The sequence below is a fragment of the Delphinapterus leucas genome, chromosome 8 (genome assembly GCF_059928025.1).
Source record: "Delphinapterus leucas isolate spDelLeu-1000000601 "Yukka" chromosome 8, BTC_Dleu_Yukka2, whole genome shotgun sequence".
Taxonomy (NCBI): domain Eukaryota; kingdom Metazoa; phylum Chordata; class Mammalia; order Artiodactyla; family Monodontidae; genus Delphinapterus; species Delphinapterus leucas.
In genome coordinates, this window is record NC_143136.1 from 28,529,295 (window position 1) to 28,548,080 (window position 18,786).

At 43.2% G+C, this 18,786-nt stretch overlaps 1 protein-coding gene and 1 pseudogene across 6 annotated transcripts in view; both read left to right on the top strand.

Annotated features, from left to right (window-relative positions):
* Positions 1 to 18,786, top strand: part of PLEKHM3 (pleckstrin homology domain containing M3) — a 188,484-nt gene that overhangs the window by 62,667 nt on the left and 107,031 nt on the right. For all 6 annotated transcript variants that reach the window (XM_022567533.3, XM_022567531.3, XM_022567535.3 and 3 more), the window contains exon 4: positions 10,180 to 10,325. In XM_022567533.3, coding sequence (XP_022423241.1) covers positions 10,180 to 10,325 — 146 coding nt within the window. The remainder of the gene's footprint in view (positions 1 to 10,179; positions 10,326 to 18,786) is intronic.
* LOC111171778 (F-box only protein 7 pseudogene) lies at positions 5,484 to 10,166 on the top strand (annotated as a pseudogene).

Consider the following 18,786-nt stretch of genomic DNA (forward strand, 5'->3'; position numbering starts at 1 on the left):
AGATCCCACAGGGCCTAGTTCAGGGTCTTCTCCAGGGTTTCACTCCACTCCTCTTGGGAGGGCTTCTGCATGTCCTGGAGGAGGGTGCAGCTGCCACACTGATTTTGCATCTTGAAGAGATGGTCAGTGCCCTCGTGCTTCTGCTGAGCCAATTCACAGAAGTGGCTCACACCTCCAGAGCCACAGCGTCGCCATGGAACTAGACACCCAAAGAGAGGTGGGTGCAGGAGGCCCGCAGATGGCTGACCAGTCAGTTGACAGCAGCCTCTACCTCGCTGGAATAATTCTGACGAATCTGGTTGGCAGTAAGGAGCTAACCACAAAAAACGGTGTTGGCCAGTCCCGGAGACAGAGGATGGCGAGGGTCCCAGGGGTTGCAACTAGAAAGGAGGTTGGAGAGTGGTCAGAGACAGGAAGAAGGGGTGTCCCTGCATCTCTTCCATCCAAACATTGTCAAAACGAGACAGATCTGTGAGACCACCAGTGTGCTGCCTGTATTTTCAGTCAGCAGTGATTACCTGACATGATTTTTCTCTTCATTTCTTACTTAAACATAGCACCTCTAGCTCTGTTAATACAACATGCAAATCGAAACTGACTTAGCAATTTAAATATTCATTGTGGGGGAAAAAAAACACCTCAGCTAACAGCTTGTAGAATACTTTACAATTTTAAACCAATTAGTGTTCAGATTATGTTTTTTTAAAGATCTTTCTTTGGTTGCCGTAGTCCTGCAAGTATAATCAAGCAACACGTGATTATACTTGTAGATGACCTCTGTCTTGGACAATTGATGTCTGTTGGTCTCAGTTGCCTCTGTCTGTCTCTCTAGATACAATGTGCCACTGAATAATCCCTGTGTCCAGGCGCAGTGCTCATACTTTACAAGCCTAACATTTGCCATCTTGCTGTAATGAAAGGAAAATTCCTTAATTAGGTACATCCATAACTTCAGAGGAGTTATTTACTTATGTTCTTAAGGACATAGCTGTCCTAGCAACAGCTACAGTCCATTCTACAAGTGCCACGTTAAATTATCCTAAATGTGTATCAGCCACAGTAGGAACAGTTTCCTTCCGAGTGTTACTTATACTTTTTAACGTGTCAGCCATCTGACTGTGTAGCCCAACTTTTTGAGTCAAACTTTTTTCTTTTTGTGGTACGCGGACCTCTCACTGTTGTGGCCTCTCCCATTGCGGAGCACAGGCTCCGGACGCGCAGGCTCAGCAGCCATGGCTCATGGGCCCAGCCGTTCCGCGGCATGTGGGATCTTCCCGGACCGGGGCACGAACCCGTGTCCCCTGCATCAGCAGGCGGACTCTCAACCACTGAGCCACCAGGGAAGCCCTGAGTCAAACTTTTGATCAACAATGAGTGACAGTTTCTCTTTACAATCTCTCACTGCCATGAAAGTCATTTATAGACAAACGTAAAATGAAGCCCACCAGAAGAAAATTCTTTTCTGATGAACAGAAATGAATTTCAGTATAGCTTTGGAAGCAACCAGTCAGTACATTTTAGGATTGTATTTGAGCATGTGTATTCCCTCCCAAACTTGAAGTTTTCATCCCCTGGGAAGAGAATTCCCTACCAGAGGACTTAAAACCTTACAGAGAAAATAATTTTGAAGTATTGCTCTCCAAAGTTGAGACTTTATACCAAAGGGACTACCAGCAGTGAGCCATACTAGTCACATAAGCAATTAGAGGTAGAACACAATTGATTTTTCTTGATTTCCTGTTCTCTTCCTTTAGTTCCATTTGAGATGCTTGTGGATACTATTTTCCTTATAACAGACAAAATGCATACTCAGAGGCATTTGTTTTCATGTGTCGATTCTCCAATCCAAATACTTAATGTCTTGGACTTCCCTGGTGGCACAGTGGTTAAGAATCTGCCTGCCAATGCAGGGGACACGGGTTCCATCCCTGGTCTGGGAAGATCCCACGTGCCGCAGAGCAACTAAGCCCGTGTGCCACAACTACTGAGCCTGCGCTCTAGAGCCTGCTAGCCACAACTACTGAGCCCACTTGCCACAACTACTGAAGCCCGCATGCCTAGAGCCTGTGCTCCGCAACGAGAAGCCACCACAATGAGAAGCCCAAGCACTGCAATGAAGAGTAGCCCCCGCTCGCCGCAGCTAGAGAAAGCCCGCACACAGCAACAAAGACTCAACACAGCCAAAAATAATTTTAAAAAAAATTAAAAATAAAAAAAATTAAAATGTCAAATACTTCATGTCTTAATTGATTTTATGACTATGTAGATATCACCTACTTTATGGGTCACCACCTGGTCCCAAAGATGTAGAGTAACTTGGATGCTTGAGACAGGAGAAAGTTTTGGATCACTTATTTCTAAGTAGGTGTTTCTCAGTGTCCCTCACCCTTGCCCTCTTCCTGTTACAATTATGTAGAATTATGTAGCCTCGGTTCCACCTGTGTTAACTTGTGAACACACCTGTGATCAGTCTCACCTGCCAGCTCCTTCCCCTCCTATAGAGAAGGATGCAAGTCTGGGGCCCAGGTTTGCTTTGCTTCAACTTCCCTTAGTGGATACCAAAGCTACCTTGCAAAAATCGCTTCTGCCCTGTGTCCAACAATCCTTTGTTTAAACACCGTGCCCAGCTTTGTGCTAATCTTAGGCTCATTAAACAGAATTTTCTGCTGTATACCCAATGTGACACCTTATTTTAAAAAGTAGTTATTCAACATTTACTTAATGAGCCAATGGTTACAGACTGTAAGCTAGGAAAGCTAAGTTCTTTATGACTTTCCCCCCTAATTCTTGTAAAACAAGAAGTCATTGAAATCCCCATTTCCATTTTCCTCCATCTTGGAACATCTGATCCCTGGGGCACATGATCAGGCTCCAGGCCTTCAGTCAACATTTGCCCAGCGCTTCCCACAGCTCACTGTCTCCCACCAGAACACTGGGTGGGAGGGGGGAGGCAGGGACAGGGCCGTCCCCTTCCCCTCCCATGGCCATTGCTCCTTACCCAGCATGCACAGTAGAAGAGGGATCGAAACTTGCCAGTTTTATTTTGTCTATTTTAACAGAGCAAATGAAAATTTGTCCTCTCACTCTCTTTCTCTTCTTTCCTCTCTTTTATAAAGGCACCTTCTCTTCTATTTGCCCCTGTTCTCTTCTTAGATCATTTCTTCCTTCCAAATACAAAGTCCTGGATTTCCCTTACCAAATGAGGTGGAGGGGGTAGCGTGGCTGGCCACACTTAGGAAGCATTGGGTGCATTCTTTCTCTAGTGAGAGAGAATCACCTGGACGTAGACACAGCTCTTGTTACCTTTCTGTTGTGCCCGTGAATTTTCCGCCTACTGGCCGGGGGAAGGAGGGCTGTAGTTGGGAGCCAGGAAGTAGAGAGAGGTGGTTGGCTTCTCAAGACCTCAACTTCAGTAACATCTCATTGCAGCCAATTGAGCTAACTAGGTACCCTTGTTAGAAGAAAGACTGTACCCTTGTCGAGAATTATGCCAACGTTTCTGCTTCAACCCCCAGCAACATATTCTTTTGGGTGTCTATAGTGAAAGGCCCCTTGGGAAATGGACTGTACAAGCAGCAAATAGGATTTTGGTTAAATGGTGACATTTGTTTCCCAAAGTGTATCAGAAGGGAAGCTAAGCTCTTCAGAGCATGTGTTCATTAAAGATTTGAAGTGGGGTGGAAAGCAATAAAAAAAAAAAAAAAAAGGCCAGTGGGTTCTCTTGTGAGATAGTTTTTTGTTCCTATGAATTGAATACACTCTCTGAAAAGTTTCAAAAAGAGACCGAGAAGTATGTTTTTGCTTTGATCCTACATGTGGAGTGTTCCCTACTACAAATGCCTTTTAATTTAGAAACATTGTTGAAAAGTCTGTTTGAAAGTACATGAAAATATGTAAATAAGTTCTAATTAGTTATTTCAATTAATTATTTTTTGTCTCTGCTTTGCAGCTCTATTTTTCTCCTCATAATGTCGCTTGTCAGAGTCCAGCTTTGGCCTCCTCCAAAAAATGTGTTTTTCTAACGGTCATTATTAAGAAAACACATTTTTCCCCCTCTGGTTGAAAACCTCACAATGATTAAGTAAAATCCCAGGTTGTGTATCTTTATGGGGAATTGTTTCAGACAGTTTAAGTCCATGATTTGCTAGTAGGATATTAAAGAAAGAAATCTTGCAGTTAATTGAAAGAACGGGTGTCTCCTTCTTCAAATAAATGGTATGTGTTGTTTTTTAGAAAATGAATCTATACCAGGCCACTGACTGGCCTCTAATTTTCTTTCCTGACCATCCTATGTTCTTTCAATGACAAATACATTGGATTTGGAGATTAAAAGTTTTAATTCTTTCTAAGTCAAATAAGATGCTTCTCAGTGGGGACAGTGAATGCTCTGGAAAAAATGCCGGTAAAATGAACTGTTGTTTCTACACGGTAAATTTTTGAAAATTGACTAAGAACTTGAAGTGTTGACTTTGGAAGCCTAGAAATTAAACTGTGTGACCAATTATGAACTTTTCACTTAGCAGCCTGCCCACCTGCTGCACTTTACTTAAATAGAATGAGAATTTTAGAGCTTGGAGGGACCTTTGGAGTCACCTAGAAATCAGGGAACAATCCTCAGCTTTTACCCACCACAGTCCCTGGTGGTGGTTGGATGGGTAGAAATGCAGCTTCCTGGGCCCTACCCCAGGTTTACAGAATCAAAATCTCTGGGCCCAGGTTGGAGGTGGGGGAGGACTACATTTTTCACAAACATCTCCAGAAAATTCTGATGCTCACTGAATTTGGCAAACCACTGATTTAGGCTAACTCCTTTATTTTGAGGTGAGGAAAGCAGGACTAGGGCGTTTGATGGGTCAGGCTCACCATGTTCCCTAGGAAAGAGCAAGCTTCCTGACTCTAGGCTTGTGCTTGTCTATACACCATGTATCCAAAACACTCCTAAGAATGGGGATACGTTGAAACCTTCTGGGTCATTAGGAGCTATCAAGCTTTAAAACAAAAAAAGGTTCAGTGAGCAAAATCGAGTTTATTTGGGAATAGGAGAAGAATTGCAATTCGGGACATGCAAACTGCTGTGAACCACAGGCAGGTCTGGAGAACAAAGGAGAGGAGCAGTACTATTACAGAGGAAAGGGGAAGTTGGAAGGAGCTGCTTTGAAGGAAGGTTCATTGAAGGACTGTGAGTATTCAGGGTTGTGGTGGCTTCTCATTGGCTGGGTTGTTGCTGGGCAAGGAGAAAATCTTCCTTCTTCATGCTAGGCTATGTAAAGGAAGCTGCCACAAGTGGAATGTGCCTGAGACCTCCCCTTTCAGGGCTTCCTGCCTCCGTTTTGGATGAGGTTTTCCTTTTATTCAGTTTCGTAGGGCGATTTCAGCATCAAGAGTAGGAGAGCATGGTCCTAAATAAGTTATAAAGGTAAAGACACCAAGGACTAGACGTATGAGTTTATGTGCTGCTGCTTCTGTCTCAACTAAAATGGGCATAAGAGGCCGGGCGGCGAGCGGGGTGTCGTGGGGCCCACGCTCCTGGACTGTGACACGCAGGCGGGGCGGCAAGTGGGCACTGAGGCTGCAGCTTGCGGCTTCCTGGCTCCCGGAGGTCATGGCCCGGCGTCTCGGGGGCTCCCATCCCCTCCAGGTTCTGATACCCGGTTTGCAATTACATTGAACAACAAGGATGCCCTCACTGGATATGAAGAGACCTTGGCTTCATATGGGATTGTTTCTGGGGACTTGATATGTTTGATTCTTGATGCCTTTGCAGCACCTAACTTACCTTCATCCACAGATTCAGAGCATTCCTCGCTCCAGAATAATGACCAGCCCTCTTTGGCCGCCAGCTCCAGTCAGTCCAGCATGCAGGATGAACAACTGTGTGATTCATTCCAAGGACAGGCAGCCCAATCTGATGTCTGGAATGATGGCAGTGGGTCAGGGCCTCGTCAAAATTTTGAAGCTGAGTCAATTCCAGATGTTGTGGTTATGGAAGAGGGCACAGGTTTCTATCCCTCAGAACCAATGCTCTGCAGTGAATCGGTGGAAGGGCAAGTGCCACATTCAGCAGGGACCCTGTATCAGCCAGCTGACTGTTCTAACCCCAGGGATCCCCTGATAGTATCCATACATCTCCTCGTGTTAGAGTCGGGTTACATACCTCAGGGGACTGAAGCCAAAGCTGTGTCCATGCTGGAGAACTGGAGGTTGGGGGGCGTGTATAAGCTGCAGTACACACATCCTCTCTGCGAGGGTGGCTCTGCTGCTGTCACCTGTGTGCCTTTGGGAAACCTCATCGTCATAAATGCTACACTAAAAATCAACAATGAGATTAGAAGTGTGAAAAGACTGCAGCTGCTGCCAGCATCTTTTATTTGCAAAGAGGAATCAGGGGAAAATGTAGCCAAGACACACAAAGATCTTCAGAAGCTCTCTCGCCTCTTCAAGGACCAGCTGGTGTATCCTCTTCTGGCTTTTACCCGACAAGCACTGAACCTAACAGATGTATTTGGGTTGGTAGTCCTCCTATTGGAGCTGAAACTGCAGCTCTTCCGACTTTTGGTTGTTCGTTCTGTCCTGTCTTTGTCTGCAGTTTGTCATGACCTCTATATTGCTTCAAATGACCAACTTCTGTGGAGGTGTTTATATCTGCGGGATTTTCGAGATGGTACTGTCAGAGGTCGGGACACAGATTGGAAAGAACTGTACAAGAAGAGGCACAAAGAAAAGAAGCTCAGAGAGGGTGGCATGTGATGTTCCTGCCATCGTCACCCCACCCCATTCCATTCTACCCCAACCCCTTGCACCCCAGGCCTTTTCCTCCCAGTTCTCTCCTTCCTCCAGGAATTATTGGTGGTGAATATGATGAAAGACTAGCCCTCCCTTATGTTGGGGATCCAATGAATTCACTCATCCCTGAGCCTGGGGAGATACCCAGACACTTCCCTCCACTCAGACCATGTTTTGACCCAATCGGACCCTTTCCAGGACCTAACCCCATCTTGCCAGGGCGAGGTGGCCCCAATGACAGATTTCCCTTAAGACCTAGCAGGGGTCGGCCAACTGACAGCCGGCTGCCATTCATGTGACTGGTTTGTAATCTCACTCTGGAGCTTGTTTTGTCTTTGTTTTTGTTTTAAACTATAGACGTCATCTTGTTGGGGTGCTATCTCTAGTGTTTTCTGATTGTGGTGGTGAGAAATGCACTCACAGAAGCCTTTTGGTAGGTATATTTAAAGCTCCAGGGGTGGTATGGCCCAAAGATTACTGCATGACAGGGTTGGCCTTGGGAATAGTTGGTTCCTGACATCCCCTCTCTGAATTAGCCTCTAGAATGAAGGTTAGACATTGATAACATTCTGCATCAGAATAAAAAAAATTAAGTGTGAAAAAAAATAAAATAAAATGGGCATGAACCCCAGCCATGTTCTCTCAGCCTTCCTCTCTTTTATGAGCCTGGAGACCTGTGCAAAGTAGTGAGAATGTTTAGCTTATTTAGTTGAACCCTCACCATGTTAGGCTTTGGGCCTGTGTGCCCGGTTGATATACACATTTGTAGGCTATATGCTTTCTTAAAATGCACATTTGTGGGGGTGGGATAGGGAGGGGGGGAGAGAGATGCAAGAGGGAGGGGATATGGGGATATATGTATATGTACAGCTGATTCACTTTGTTATACAGCAGAAACTAACACACCATTGTAAAGCGATTATACTCCAATGAAGATGTTAAAAAAATGCACATTTGTGTATTTTAATATTGCCTATGTATGCTGCATCTAGGAGATTATAATAAAGTCATTAAAAGTTACAGAATAATAAACCCAGTAGGACCTACTAAAGCATATATAAACATTCAGCAAACGCTTACTGTTTATCATATCCAAAATGCAAACAAGCAAAAAACTAAAATAACTTAAACTTGTTTTTGCAGTGTTTTATGGTGCGAGTTTCAGCTATAATGATGATCCTGAATTTCTATAAGATCGCGCTCATTTTCTGAATCATTAGGGGAGACTGAATTCTATTCATTGTCACTTCAGTGTTGTCAGTTTCACTGTCCACTAAATTTTGGAAACAGTGTTGCAGTGTCTAAAATGTGTCAAGTTCTACTCAACTCTGTTTCACAGTCCATCTATGAACGTGTCTAATGTGTAATTCTTATGAACGTGTCTAATGTGTAATTCTTAGAAGGGGCAACATATTTGCATAGGGATATTCACCAGAGTAGGCTGTTTTCAAGAGGCAGGTGACCAGGTTAGGACGATCAATTCCAAAATAGCTCTGGGAAGTTAAAATCTCTTTATATGCATGAGAGTGTTTATGTGCCAGATAATATTCAGTTTATCGTCTCTTCAACATAAACATTTATTGCTGGTCTATCATGTAAAGCGCTACAGTAAGTGCTAAGGATAAAGAATACATCTGAGCAGTTTGTCGTGTGGTCAGGGTTGTACAAGCACGTCAGAAAGCGCAGTGTTTAAGGGGGCGCACGCGCTACATGCCGCATAAGCAGCGCGGTCAGTGGGCGCAGCACGTGGCATTCCGGTGTTCATAGCCTAGAGATCGAGACAGCACCTCCCACGCCCCACAGAAGCAGCAGGTGGGTTTGGTTCTTCCTTATCCTTCACACGTATCTCAATCCTCAGCCAATCTGAGAAACAGGAGCTTTGTTAGGGTTTTGTTGCTACTCAACAGTAAAGAAATAGCTATCCCAGGAAGAAAGGGTATTAAGCTCTGGAAGCGTAATTCCGATATATTTACTCCCCGTCCGTCTTTCAATACCTCTCGTATCTAAAAATAATAGGATCTAATTCTCTTTCTGGAGGGTACCCTGTGAAACTGCTGGATGACTGATAGCATTTTATTTGTGATGGAAATGAAAGCGCTAGGAATTTATGATGCTTTCATTCATGGATTCATGGGAATAAGTATCTTCTTAGGCTGACAGTTTGTTAAATAAACATGTTTGAGCTCCTTCTAATGGAAGTGGGCTGCAACACTGGTTATATTATTATGACTATGATTATTAAGAGTAATCGATTTTGTACCCATATTACGAAATAGGCTTCATGTGAGATTTCTTTGATCAGTACAGGTCTTGGTACCCAACCATGAAATGGGCCACGAGGGAGGATTTCAAAAATGAAAGCAGTGGATGAGAAATGTCAGAAAAACGAAGCTGTTTGTATAATCCTGACTATCTGTTCTGAATGTTGTCGTTTGGGTTGATCATGACAGAATTTCTGTTGTCCGTAGAATGTAGTTCCTCCTAGCTAAAGGAAAATAATGGCTTCTTTTTGGCAGGGCCATGATTATTACCAGGTCCCCTGACAGTACCAGGACAGTACTGACAGAATCATGGACTTCCCAGAACATGAAAAGGGCCTTGGCAAGCACTTGCAGGCCATCAGTGATGGGCAGGATTTGGCAAAGTAGAGATCAGAGAAGAGGGCGTCATGAAAGGAGAAATAAATTGTGCCAAGATATGGAGGGTAGAGTAAGCACCCTGTTTATTTGGGGAACAGTGAGGAGAGTCCTCTAACTGCAGCAAAGAGGTTCTGTTCCCATTGGAGAGTTGTAGGAGTAGGTAGTTGGAAAGGAGAGATGGGGACCAATCAAAGGACGCATTCCTTTCATTGATTTTTGTCAGCCAAGGAAGGCTACACATCAGGTTTTAGGATCATTTTAGAATCAGAAGCTTAGAGCCAAACCCAAACGTCATCTCTTACTGGCTGGGTGACCTCAAGACAAAATGCTTAACCCGGCTAAAACCTTAGTTTATTCATCTGTAAAACAGAGCTCATAATATCTTCCTCATAGAGATGCTGCATGGGTTAAGTAAGAACCTGTATGAGTAGCCCCCAGCCAATTGCCTGGTGAAGTAGGGTTTCTGAGGAGGAAGTGAAGAGATGAAAGGGGGTTGGTTGTAGAGAGACTGGTCTCTGGCCGCTGTACACAGAAGAGGTGGAATCAGAAGAGACCAGAAACAGTACCAATGTCAGCAATCCCCGAGGAGCCGAAGGGGTGGGAGCTGCCAGGCTAGGAAAGAGGGGACGTGTCTGTACACCTATTCTCTGCAATTTCTTTCCTATCATAGACTTTTGTTTCACTTGAGGATTGTGTAACTTCGTTCTGTGGTGTTAGAAGTACAACAATCACCGACTCTTTCTTTTGCCCTGAACAGGATGCCAGCGATCCATAGGCCTTTCCAATGGGAAAGCCAAGGTGTGCAATTACAGCGGGTGGTATTACTGCAGCAGCTGCCACGTGGACGACAGTTTTCTCATCCCGGCCCGCATAGTCCACAACTGGGATACTTCAAAATATAAGGTAGGTACCGAAACTGGGTTCACTTCATAATAGCGATTTGGGTATTTACATGTTGTCATGTGGATTCTAAAGATAATAAGATAAGAATTTGAGGCAGACCTGATTAAGTAGTCTCATAAAAGCTACAACTTCATGCTCTTTTCCCACTCTATACTTTTTTTTTTTTTTTAATTAATTTATATTTGGCTGCATTGGGTCTTCGTTGCTACGCATGGCTTTCTCCAGTTGCGGCGAGTGGGGGCTACTCTTCGTTGCTGGTGCGCAGGCTTCTCACTGCAGTGGCTTCTCTTATTGCAGAGCATGGGCTGTAGGTGCACGGGTTTCAGTAGTTGTGGCACGTGGGCTCAGTAGTTGTGGCTTGCGGGCTCTAGAGTGCAGGCTCAGTAGTTGTGGCGCACGGGCTTAGTTGCTCTGCGGCACGTGGGATCTTCCCGGACCAGGGATTGAACCCATGGCCCCTGCATTGGCAGGCAGATTCTTAACCACTGTGCCACCAGGGAAGCCATTGCGTTATTTCCCTCCCTTCTATGGTTTTAACTACCAGGGCTCATATGCTGATGATTCCTACATTCATCTCCAGCTCTGCTTTTGCTACTGAAAGTGAGATCTGTGGATTTAACTGCCTGATAGCATTTATCTCAACTGTAGTTTTCAACCTAGTAGTCCTCAAGACACGTGAACCAGTTAGCTCCATTGCACAGCATTTCCACCCTTGCATAAACGAGGTAATCGACTTTGGCAAGTCGAAGAATCTAACCCCCACTGGAGTTGTACTCTAGGCTTAGGATTTTTTTCCGGTCCTGGGTCCTGCCACCCAATAAAGAATTCTGTTATCTCATCGGACTAGAAGCTTTCCTGATCCTTCTGCCAGAATATCATCACATCTGCCTTGAACGAACCTTCAATGCAAGGTGCTTCGTACAAAAACAGGCTGTATGATGGGTTTTATACCTCCTTGTTGATAGATGTCTTAGACTTCCTTTCATTGTAACTGTAAGTCACTCGGGAGCAAGGTAGGCAGGGAAGGAACCTGTGGCTGTCACCTACCTATAATCTTTGAAGTCTGAAATGAACATGACAGTTGTGAGTGGCCAGTTGTCTTGATCCTTTTCTACATCCCTGGGCAGCTCTGTCTCCTGTTCTACCCAATAATCATCCACATCTTCACTGTCTTCAAGATGCCTCATCCCAGGCCTTCTCAGCCTATGACCTTGCCTCCTACTTCAGGGAGAAAATTGAAGCTATGAGATTTGAATACGAATACCTATAAATCTGTCTACATTGGTACCTATCCTTACTGCTTCCAGTCCTGTGTTGGGAAGAAGAAGAGCCTTTTCTCTTGTTTAGAGATCATCCTTCCATGTGTGCTCCAGATATTTTCACCCATCTCGGGAATCCCTGCTGTTTGTTCCAGAGCTGAGAAAGGCATGTCCTCCTTGGTGAAAGCTCTGATGCTCCCCGCATTCCCCATTTGTGCTTTGCTGGTTCTCCCTGTGCCACCATCACGCATGCGTGGGTTTCTAGAATTGCACTTATTACAGGGGCTAACAGCAGGAGCTTGTTCACCAGGCCTTTGTTCAAATCCTCCCTCCACCTCTAATTAGGTGCTTGATTGGCTGGGGCAAATTACTTGAACTTCTGTGAGTCTCCATTTTGTAATCTGTAAAATGAACCCAGAGTACCTGGGTTCAAATTTTAGCTTTCTCATTTACTAGCTGTCTAACCTGGGCAAGTTGTTTAGTCTCTCTGTGTTTTGGTCTCCTCATCTGTAAAATGAGGGCAATAATAGCTCATAAGGTTATCGATGGTTAGATGGGTTCATGCATGCGAACAAAGTACCTCGCGCACATAAGCATTTGTTCTTACTACACTTCACGTATTTACCTAAAAGAGTTTTGTGGATTGGGATAATATAAGAAAAGCACTCTTCGACTGACTGTGGTAAGTACTTAAAGAATGGAATGAAGTGATTATTTTCATGATCCTCACATTTATATACCAGCCGGCTGCTTATCTGTCTTCTTACTAAAGGTGAGCTTCCTGGGTGCTGGGGACCTGCCTTAGCACAGTTTCTGGTGCGTAGTGGGTAAGGAGAGCTGTATAGTGAAGCCGGTCCTGTGGGTGCCTCAAACTCAGTACGCCCCAAACTGGCTTCCTCACCCTCACCAGCTGTCTCCCACCCCTCCCTCACTGCACGTGGCTCCACCAGTCCCACCGCAAGTGCTGGGAGACATCCTGGACTCCTCCCTCTGCCACACCAGCCTTGCCTAATCAGTTCACAGAAACCCACAGCTGACTTGGAGCTCTGAGGCCCTGCACCCCACTGCACACGCAGCGCCACCACACAATCCCAACCCTCAGCATCACTCACGGGAAAGAATCCAGTCGCCTCCCAGCCGTGCTTCCTGCCTTCAGGTCTTGCCCAACAGTATTTCAGAAAAGTCCCATTTGCCCCAACATTATTCCCAAGAAGTCCCATTCTCACCTTGGGTAAATGTTATACCCTCTCTTAGTCTCTGTGTCTTCACATTTAGAATGGAGATAATAGCAGCGATAGTACCTACTTCACAAGGTCGCTGTTTGCTCAAATGAATAATTCACAGAAAGCACCTAGTGCAGTGTCTGGAATGTAATAAGTGCTCAATTAATGCCAGCTTTTACTCTGACTGAACTTAAGATAAATCCAAATCTCTTAGCCCGACAAAAGACTGTTTGTGATCTCTAGTCCTAGCCTTTCTAGCCCTTTTATCCACTCCCTCCCCGCCCCCGTGAGTCTCTTCAGGAAGATCACACTCCTTCCCATTGCCCAGTCCCGCCAGGCTATTTCACACCTCTTGTCTTCCTCTTGCCCTCATTCAAATCCTAAACCCAGCTTAAACTTCATTTCCTTTCCTGATTTTTTCCTTCCCCTCAGCCAGACAGTTATCATTCTCTCCTCTGCATCTTGTACTTGACACTCTGAATATAGGCTATAAATATATTTGCCATGTGTGTATTAGATAAAAACTTACTTAGAGGGAAAGAACACTAGCTGAGTTTGAACAGTTTAGATTAATCTATTTGGAGCAGAACTTTGACAGCTGAGAGGTATGTAGAAAGCAAGTGAGTGAGGCAGTCCCAGCCCTGTGATCGTTGAGGGTTTGGGCTGGTGGCACCTGCCCACAGAATATGTGCCCATCAGTGGAGCTGAAGCAGAAAAGGTGGCACTGAATGAGGAGGTGAAAAACTCAGGAGTGGTTTATGAAGCCATGAAATGGAGGAGATTCAGTTCTGTTTGTAGTGATGGCTGAAGGCCACTCAAACCATCAATCTAGCCATCACTGCTGCTTGTAGTCTTTCTATAAAGCAGATATTTTTGTGGTGGTGGTCATTCAAGTGACAAGGTTTGATTTTGAGAGGATAGGTAAGTAATAGGGATATTAGGTACCCTCACTTCATCCATGAGGAAAATGTCCTTTGTCAGACCATTCCCTCCCTGGATCTCAGTAGACCAGGGAAGATTTTAAAGCAAGAACAGAGCTGGTCAATTTTATCTGGATCATCTCTCACTGGCATTAAGTAACTATATTCCATTTAGTCCAGTGTCTGTCTGTCTTTGCTCAGATGCCAGGATTTAACTTAATGTTCCTAATTGTGAGGATCAATTCAGACCTATCAGTTTCCAAGACCAGACATCGTTCTGTTAGATCTGCCTGCTCTCCTTAATTGCAAGTACGTGACTGGCTTGAATATCCATTTAAAGAGTGAAAAAATGGTTTTGCAGAGCAGAATGAAATCTGTCATCTTAAGCGTTTCCTTGTCTGCCCTCCAGAGTAATAATAATCCTAATTACTTTTAAAGCAGGATTTCATCTGTTTTCCAGTGTACATCCTGCGGATTGAATTGAGCCCCAGGATTACCTAGCAGCTAAACCCTATCCTCCAATTTTATAGCCATTTTCTAATGAAATTCTCTTTGAAGATAACTTTCCCTCTACCACCACCACCCCAATTCAAAAATATCAAGCATGACAAAGAGGTGGTAAGGAACTCAGACTTAGCCTGAACTCTTCCTAAATTGTGCTTTTAAAAAATATTTTTGTATCCTAGCCTGAATATTCACATTCCATTTAGCTAGGGGTTTTCCATGTTACATAAGCCATTTCCTATCTCTTCATCTTGAGAGGCATTCAAGGAAAACTCTATTGCCCTTGCAGAGCTGGAGAGTAGCTCGCTGATGGGAAAAACCACTTGTTCAGAGTCATTTGGAGATTTTGAGAACAAATTGTAATTAAAGTTAAGATTTCCTGATTCCTTCTCCGTTAGCCCACAGTGCCTGTTTTAATAAGACCAAGAAGTATTGTGGTTGGAATTGATCTTATTAAAGCTGATTTTTCATAATAGATGATGGGAAAAAATACTGGAAGGAAACATTATACCTAAGCAATCAGTGGTTATTTTACTGTGGTAAGATTATGGGTGATTTTCTTTTTTCTCTCCTAATCTTTATTCTCCAAACTTTCAGTAATGTGATTACATTATTTTTATTATTTTATAAATTTTAACTGTCACGTAGCTCCATGACAGTTTCCTACTTCAGAAAATATGTACTAGAAATTAACCTTTTTTTAATGCCTCAGAATTATAATTATAAATATGAGTGTTCTACCTCGTGATCAATAACTTCAATGTGGTTTAATATGATATATGGGAGGCTATTTTTTCTGTAAGGAAATTGCCTTATACCACTATACTTTTATTCTTCTTTTTTTGAATATAATATACTTTCACATTTCGAGGTTCAAAAATACAAAGGACATATACACATAGATAATCTCCCTCCCTCTTCCTCTCACCCACAGGCAACCAAATTACTCCTTCCAGAAATATTTTACATACATGTATTTTACACAAAAATGTCAATTGGCAATACAGTATACATGCTGCTCTTAGAAAATATTCCATTCAGATCATAAAACTCTTCCTTGGGCTTTTTTAAACAGCCATTCCATATATATATATTTTTAAATTTATTTTATTTTTTTATTTTTGGCTGCTTTGGGTCTTCGTTGCTGCACACAGGCTTTTCTCCAGTTGCAGGGAGCGGGGGCCACTCCTCGCTGTGGAGGCGGGCCTCCCACTGTGGTGGCCTCTCCTGTTGCGGAGCATGGGCTCTAGGCTCGTGGGCCTCAACAGTTGTGAGGCACGCAGGCTTAGTTGCTCCATAGCATGTGGGACCAGGGCTCGAACCCGTGTCCCCTGCATCGGCAGGCGGACTCTCAACCACTGCGCCACCAGGGAAGCCCCCAGCCATTCCATATTACATCATGAATTTAACACACACACACACACACACACTCCAGTTTATCCAACTTGTCCTTGTTTTGATGGACATTAAGGTTTTTCTAGTCTTTCTATTATAGACAGTGATTCAGTGAATAACTTTATACATCATTTTGAATGTAAGTTTTTCATTTACGAGTGAGACTATCTGTAGATAACTCCCTAGTTGTAGGTATGTACACCTGTGAGTTTGATGGATGTTGCCAAATTGCTTTCTGTCGAGGTTGTATTCTATACTTTTACCATATCTCTTCTTGCACGTGCCTTTCTTCCCTTAGTACCAGGATGTCAGCTGTCACCTCTTTTGTCACTGTGCTGCCCCTAGCTGTCCTTCCCCTTTTCTACTTTATTAATTCTAAATATGTTGTGAACTTAGAAACAAATAATCAAACTGTTAGAAGTGTGTGGCTCAGAGTCACGGCCAGAGCATTGTAAAGTACTCATTCATCTGTTCAGCAAGTGTTTATTGAACACTTACTGTGCTCACCGGGGACATAGCCTCTGTGTCATGAATTTCTCGTGAGGGAGAAAGACAGTAAACAGATATACAAATAAGTGACTTCTAGATAAATGAAGTGTTACTAGACTTTGGTTTTTGTTTTAAAGACCCACACACCAATGTACTGCCTCCTTAAATTATGTGTTCATCTCCATTGGTAGCCCACTTGTTTTCTATTTGACTGGGGCGGAGGGAAGGACAGAACAGGGACAGGGATCTCCTATTTTAAAGAGTGATGAACAGATAGTTTTTGGTAGAGTTATTAAAAACAGATAGTTTTTGGTAGAGTTATTTAAAAAAATAAAAGGAACTGTGAACATAAACAATGGTAAAAAGCACGGAGTAGTGTATCTCGACATCTGAGTTTTGGCTTGAGTTCTGCCACGAGATGACCACAGATAAGTCATTGAAGTTTTCTGGACTCAATTTTCTCTTCTATTAAGTATAGGTAATGGTAGAGAAAAATGTCCCTTCCTCCGGTTGGTGAGTGGGACCTAGGCTGACTTTCATTTCCTACTGCCCCCTCCATACAGCCTGCATGACATTAACCAGCTGCCCTGTCTGTAGTCAGATTGGTTGGGAAGTGGCTGGATTAAGTAGGTTTTCTCTAGTACTCCATGTCCCAGGGCTTTAATATGCTAACACGCTGCACTTTGAAACACCAAGAGAAGAATGTGGCATGTGGCGTATTTCTCGTTGGCCCTCAGAACATCTTTTCTGTGTGACTGGTATTCCTTGCCACACAGGTTGGGAAAAAACTGAACTAGATTATCTGTACCCGTTCTTGTTATTCTGAGATTATGTTCTCATCTGTTTTATTCTGATACATTTTCCTCCTTTAACAAAAGCTAAAGTCCTCACGACCGGCACATCCTCCTCTGCAAATTGCTGTCTATGGTCACCACATTGCCTCTGCCCCATTGCTTTATTACCCAGGGCTCTTTTTGTGGGGGAACATACCAGGACACCATTCCGGAACCTCTCAGAGTTACATAAACCTGAACATTTGAGAATTTTGTTTTACAGAAGTAGCTGTCACCAGCATAACAAAAGATGTATTATGTTGAAATCTATACCAACGATGCTTAATGTTAAAATCAAATGACAACATGCTTATTTATAAATACATCTGTGTATCTAGGAGATTTGTCATTACTAGTTTGTGGAAAATTATAACCTGATTGTGCCTTTTCTCCAACTCCTCCTGAGTGTGAGATGGGTAGGAGACCTGTTTCTACCTGGACCTCTTCCGCCTCAACTCTCTTGAATCATGTTGATGGCAGGGCTGTGGAGAGAGAACCAGTTCACAAACTGCAACAAAACCACAGTCAGAGACTGGAGTTCTTATAGCTTAAACTATTCTAAGTTAAAAGACCTATGGAAAGAAACTGTTTTATATTAATAATACTAATATCATTAATAAATATTAAATATTATTTAGTAAAATACTAACAGGCCAATAGATTGGAAAAGTGAACTGTCAACCCTGTAAAAATTGCTTCTGATGTGAGTAGAGTAGGATCATGAAAAAGAATGCCAACTTAAACCGTTCACTTTTTTAAAGGAAAGAATAGTGGGCTTATCCGTCTGCACTTATGAGCTAAGTTTTCATGTCAGAAACAGCACTCAGGCTTTTGATGTTTTTCATAATTTGGTAGGCAAGAAATAGGACAGTAGCTCTTGGCTCCTAGGTAGAGTGTTATTTGGTGTTCACATGTAACTCATGAAGTATTTCTATTAATAAGAAAGAAACTTGCTCTCACATAAACTTCGTCACTTAAGAATATCATTGGCTTCCTTCCTTAAGTAACTATATATTTTTAAAAAAGCTTTTTAATTACAGCTGAGTTTGAAAGTAGAATGCTCATATCAGTATGGAGGGTGGTTTTGAACTTAGGACACTGTATCCCCACTCATTTCCTATTTTACAAACATAGCGTTTCATGCCAAATATTGAGTTCTCTCAAAAATTCCCTCACTGATGTAAGTGGTCGCTTCTCAAAAAATGAGCATGTGCCTTGCTGCCAAAAACGGCTCAACATGGCAGGAATTTATTTGTTCACATACTCGGGCAGCCAAGGTCACAATATGCTCTGTATTCTGAACACTGGCTAATAACTTTGTGAAGCAGTGCCTTAGACCTTATTGAAACTAGCTCTGTTTTTGTTTTTAGTAATTTCAGTGTATGAATGCTGATGTCAGTAGCTGCCATCCCATTTGTCTCACTGCTTTTACTGTCTCTGTAAAAGACTTTTTTTTTTTTTCCATTTGGGCTTAAGTACCACCTGAAGAGAGAAGCCTTTTAAGGCCTGGGAGACTGGCCAGTGCCCTTTGTCCTTCTGTTCACCTACTAAAAGGTGGCATTGTTAACCTAATTCAGCAGGGCCCTGGCTCAGTATAAACACTGCTCAATAGAGCCAGAAAGACTAATTGAATTGTACAATACATCACTCTTCAGCAACAGTTTCAAGTGGATTGTACTTCGTTTTCCAGAACACCATCCATTTTTCCCCCTCATTTAAGATTTTTAAATATGGCAAATATTTAACCACGATAAACAAAATATTTGAACCCAATTCTGTCTTTCCCCGCTGAACTGTGAGCTACATGAGGACAGGGCCCTGCCAGTTGTGGTCTCCAG